General features: G+C 47.4%; 1 protein-coding gene across 1 annotated transcript; it reads left to right on the top strand.

Annotated features, from left to right (window-relative positions):
* Positions 1-1,860: 1,860 nt before the first annotated feature.
* On the top strand, positions 1,861-5,378 carry LOC107300489 (protein PML-like; the record flags this gene model as incomplete). The annotated part of the gene is made up of 4 exons (XM_015829816.1): positions 1,861-2,336; positions 3,643-4,226; positions 4,723-4,778; positions 5,280-5,378. Coding segments are annotated over exons 1-4 (1,215 nt in total), but the record flags the coding sequence as incomplete, so codon positions are not given.
* Positions 5,379-5,784: the final 406 nt, after the last annotated feature.

Genomic DNA, 5,784 nt, shown 5'->3' on the forward strand with positions numbered 1-5,784 from the left:
TATATATTTATATATTTATATATATATATATATATATATATATATATATATATATATATATATATATATATATATATATATATATATATATATATATATATATATATATATATATATATATATATATATATATATATATATATATATATATATATATATATATATATATATATATATATATATATATATATATATATATATCATATATATATATCATATATATATATCCTTAATAGTATTAAAAACACGAATCCCGGGTATATACATAATGTGAAGTAGAATAAGGTGATCACCAGGATAAAATCATAAACATAAATGTTTAATCTAATTTTATCCTGGTGATCACCTTATTCTACTTCACATTATATCATATATATGTCTATAGCAGTGATGGGGAACCTTTTAGAGACCGAGTGCCCCAAACCCATCTCGCCCCTGCCCCATCCATACATCTCCTGCCCGCAGGGCCACCCACCACCTCCACAGCCCGCCACAGCAGATCGCCCAGGCGACCCAGCAGTGTCATGGCGGCCAGGCCCTCTGTCTGCGCCCCGCAGCAGCATCTGTACGCAATGGGGCACGAGGGTGGAGTCTTGTCCCCGCTGCCCGGCTGCCATGTCCCGGCTGTGCTACTCTGCACAGGCTGCACCCGGGGCTACTCTCCTCCGGGGGGGGGGCTGATGGTGAGGAGGGGGCCGCGGAAGTGGTGGGGGTGGGGCGATGGTATGTGTGCCCACAGAGAAGGCTCTGAGTGCCACCTCTGGCACCTGTGCCATAGATTCGCCACCACTGGTATATAGCATGTGTGGATGTGTTATGTATGGGTGTGGGTAGATATATACTGTCTTTTGAGAGCAGGCAACAAGAATTTCATTTTTAATGTGGGCTAGTGTGCTCATAGTAAAAAATGACAATAAAGGTTATCTTATCTATGCGGTCCTTAAGTGAGTCTGACTTGCCCCACTGACTTTGCTTGTCAGAAGGTCACAAAAGGGGATCACATGACCCTGGGACACTGCCACGGTCATAAATATGAGTCGGTTGCCAAGTGTCTGAATTCTGATGGGGACGCTGCCACGGTCGTAAGTGTGAAAAATGATCAAAAGTCACTTTTTTTCAGATCCGTTGTAACTTTGTATGGTCACTAAATGCACTTTTGTAACTTGAGGACCACCTGTACTCAAAAAGCAACTGTTACAGTTAATGACGTAATGTTTGCTTGCTTTGCCTCTGCTTTTAACAGCTTCCTATTCCACACACATTTCTTTAAATGTGTGTGTGTATGTGTGCACATCTGGAGCATATCTTTTCCAGATAATGGGAAAATAACTTTTAGGGGAGAAAAAAATCAATTCTCTTTCTTTGGGAAGCAGCCTGACTCACCCCGCTTCTAGGAAAAGATGGGGTTAATCCTCCCTTTTCCCAATTAGGCGCCCTCCAGGTATATTAAATTAAAACTCCCAGCATTCCTCTGGGGGCAGAAGCTGCCTAATGCATTTGGGAGGCCTCAAAGTGCCAAGGAAAGCTGTTTTATCAGCCTGGTTTGAACGTGGAGTGTGTGAACCTAACTTAAAAAAAATAAATAAATACTATAGCACCCTGTTTCTCGATCTTGGAAGAGGGGTGGACTTCGACTCCCAGAATCCCCCAGCCGCGATGCTGGCTGAGGAAGTTTGGGAGTTGAAGTCCACCAACTAAAGCAGCGTTTCTCAATCTTGGCGGCCGGAAGAAGGGTGGACTTCGACTCCCAGAACTCCGGAGCCAGGGGAATTTTGGGAGTTGAAGTCCAGTTATCGTCCGGATGGTCATTCCTCTTAGCTCCGTGGGCTTCATCTTGTCTTCTCTCCTTTTTCTCCAAGGATGGAGGGAGACTTCCAGTTCCTCTTGTGCGCGCGGTGCCAGAGAGAAGCCAGGAACCCCAGACTCTTAGCCTGCCTGCACACCCTCTGCAGCGAATGCCTTGAGGAGAACAAGCCCGCTGGGCAGTGTCCGGTCTGCGCCATCCCCATCCAGACCTCGGAGAGATTTCCGCCTCAGGACAACCTGCTTTTCATCAACCTCCAGGCCAAGCTCAACACCTACCAGAAGATCGTCAGGAATCAGGAGCTGCTTTGCAATCTCTGCAAGGGAGGAGCGGAGTTCTGGTGTGTCGAGTGCGAGGAGTTCCTTTGCCTGAAGTGTTACGAAGCCCACCAGTGGTACATGAAGCAGAAAAGCCACGAGACCCAGCAGCTGGCCGACCTGAGGAAGGAGACGGCCCAGAGTTTTCTAGAAGGGGCAAGGAAGTCTTGCAACCTATTTTGTGCCGAGCCCAGCCACAACAATCAGATCATAAGGTGAGGGTCTTCCTTGGCAGCCGAGAGAGGAAAATCAGGAAGTCCAGGCGGTTCAAACGAATATATAAAGGTTTATTGGGAGCTGGTGATCTCAGCGAGAATCTCAACTACTAGCCGTCAAGGGAAATTAGCGGGAATTAAGAATAGAAGGAATTCAAGGTGGGCGGGATTTAGGTTTCTTGTGAGCACGAAGGGATTCGAGACCGGTGATGCCCTTGACCCCTCCCTCCCTCCCTGGGGCTCAGTCTGCTCATCTCCTACACCAGCGGTTCTCAACCTATGGGTTGCGACCCCATTTGGGGTCGATCGACCATTTCACGGGGGTCGCCAAGCAAGGCTGTCCACCATTTTTTCCCCCTTTTCTGGCGGGTGCCTTACCTCCCTTGGGCTGGGCCAGCTGGTGGTCGGCCTGCTCCGTCTCTGCCGCTTGCCAGCTACGCCTCGGCTGGCGCAGGGGGCGGAACCACGCATGCACGACGCTCCCGGGCAGGGAAAGTCCTCGACTTACGACCGGTTGGGGAGTCCTCGACTTACGACCGGCTTAGTCCTCGACTTACGACCGGCTTAGTCCTCGACTTACGACCGGTTGGGGGTCACGGCATTAAAAAGGTTGAGAGCCACTGTCCTACACCGTCCTAACTTCAAACGGTTGTAAGTTGAGATCTCTTGTGAGCGCGAAGGGATTTGAGACAGATGATGTGCTTGACCCCTCCCTCCCTCGGGCTCAGTCTGCTCATCTCCTACACCAGTGGTGGCGAACCTATGGCACGGGTGCCAGAGGCGGCACTCAGAGCCCTCTCTGTGGACACGTGCGCCGTCGCCCCAGTCCTAGGCCTTCAGCTGGGTTTTATAAAACCTTTTCGCTTTAGGCCTCTGCTGCCGTGTAAAAAAAAAAAAAAAGGTCCAATCAATCAGTCAATTTCAACTTCTCGCGGGAAAAAAAAGATTGGAATTGATTGATTGAACTTTTTAATCCCACCCAGTCTGCCATTACCACCGCAGCCATGCCCACCCAATTGGCCACGTCCACCCAATTGGCAACACTCAGCCAATGGGCCACACTCACCTGGCACTCAACGATGCATAAGTGGGTTTTGGGTTGCAGTTTGGGCACTCAGTCTCTAAAAGGTTCGCCATCACTGTCCTACACCATCCCAACCTGAAACGGTTGTAACTTGATATCTACTCATTTTACTTGAAAACAAATTGGCAATGCCATCTTTTTGATTCAGGAAAAGACAGAAGGGATTCAGGTGTCTTTTTTTAAAAAAACAACAACAACAACTGGTCTTCTTGTGCCTAACAGCATCTACTGTCGTGGCTGCCGCAAACCCATGTGTTGCTCTTGTGCCCTGCTCGATGGAGAACATTACAACGCCAAGCTTTACAGTGACATCCGGGTGGAAATTGAGAGCCGGAAGGAGGAACTGAGCAGGGTCAAGGTGGAGCTGGTGGAGAAGAAGAGGAGTTACGAGAGCACCTACCACAACGTCCAGGAGCGACTGCAGAAGCTGGAGAAAGTACGGAACGAGACCCGAGAGCTGATCCAGAAGAAGGTGAAGGACATGGTCCAGTGGATCCAGCACAAGGGGGAGGAACTTGTGGAGAAAGTGGACCGACGACTGTGTCTGGAGCAAGAAGAAACCAAGAAGAAGCTGGAGTCTACGGAGCAGTTCCTCAAGCGAATGGAGGCCGGCGAGCAGCTGGTGGAGAAGATGGACCTCTTTGCCTCGGACCAAGAGGTGATGGACATGCAGCCCTTCATCAAAGACTCCCTGGAGAGGCTCAAGAAAGAGAAGCTGCCCGCTTCGAGCTTTCGGATCCAAGTGGAGAACTTTGATGAGGTCAAAGGGGAACTCCAAGATCTGCTTAGGAGAGTCAAAGGAGAAGGTGAGAAGCTTTTGAAAAGCCAGTTCTTGTGGTTGTCCTTTTTCTGGGGGTTGGGGCAATGGTGTCTTAAACAAGACTGGAAGATCTTGAAGGAACATCTGTGGAGACATCTCTGGGACAATCATGAAGGAACCTACAGCCATATCGATACCGATGGTATTTTTGATGGGGAACCCAACTGAGCCCAAATCTGTAAAGGAGGGATATCTAAGCTTGGCACCTTGAAGACCTGTGGACTTCAACTCCCAGAATTCCCCAGCCAGCTAATTCTGAGAGTTGAAGTCCATGAGAAAAGCAGGATGAGTAACACGATGATTGGAGAAGTTGTAGTACCAACACTTTTGGGCGCTACAGACCGTGGAACGTTGTTTAGGAATTGGTGCTGAGCAGCTGGTCTGTCTCTCGGTTGAATAATCGAGGTAGAACCCTAGGCAGATGCCTTCAGCCCAAGATTTGATCACCTTAATCTAGTCTTAATTCTCTGTTCTGCTTCTAGATGCCTTTGGGTGTACAGTTTCCACGCCCGGATCTTGCTGTTCGCTGGTCAATTCGGTAAGTTTGAGTTGGGTGGATATGGAAGTGGACACTGCAGTCGAAGATGGTGAGGGCCACTGATGCTGGGTCTGGGTCTGGATCACAGGACCCTATTTTCATCACCTATCTTGTGGGCAGAAGGTTGATCAGTAACAAGTCGTCCTCTTCTTAAGACCACAACTGAGCTCAGAATTTATGGTGCTGAGAAATCTCTTAAGTGAGTTTTGCCCCGTTTTCCGACTTAAGTGAAGGGAATCACTGCAGTTGTTAAATTGGTAACACGGTTGTTGAGTGAATCTGGCTTCCTCATTGACTTTGCTTAGCGACTGGCCCAAACGATGACACTGTTAAGCTCAGTTACAGTCATAAGTCGAGGACTTCCTGTATAATAGCATGTCTCAAATATCTTTATCAGGAATATCACGTAGACCGGCTTCCTTCTCCCCACCTCTGTTTGCATTAAAACTTGTTTTAATCTCTGCTTCTTCTTTTTGTTGTTGTTGCTGTTGTTGCCTGCAGGATAGTCTGCACAATGAGAAAACTCCACCCAGATCCCAAGGGGTGAAAACACAAAGGCCCACATACACCGTCAGCGTTGCCAAAACACCACAAGGTTTTGTAAGTGTTGGTTATCTGCAATAGCTTTTTGTTGTTTCACCTGTTCAGATTTCTCTGCTGGTCAGTTTCAGCTTATTTGGGGGGGGGGGCGGCTTCCAATTTATCATCACGGGGAAAAAATCTGTAAATTTTCACTGAATTTTCCTTGAAGCAGGGGTAGAAATATTTCTACTCTGAAATGAGTTCTTCTTGGCTTTGCTTCTAACGTGCATTTGACCCCAAAAAGTTACTTGCTCATTTTTTCCCCCCCTCTGAAAACACCAAGCAGGTCTGACTGAAATAATGTTAGCTTATCCACTGCTTTATTTTATTACTTTTTTTTTTTAACATCCCATAGTGTAAGCAGTGAAACCTATTCTGATAGGAAAGGAAATTCCTGTTTGAGGCAAAGACCAGACAATTAGGA

Source organism: Protobothrops mucrosquamatus, unplaced genomic scaffold, assembly GCF_001527695.2.
Source record: "Protobothrops mucrosquamatus isolate PMUCROS unplaced genomic scaffold, P.Mucros_1.0 scaffold7235, whole genome shotgun sequence".
In the NCBI taxonomy this organism is placed as follows: Eukaryota; Metazoa; Chordata; class Lepidosauria; order Squamata; family Viperidae; genus Protobothrops; species Protobothrops mucrosquamatus.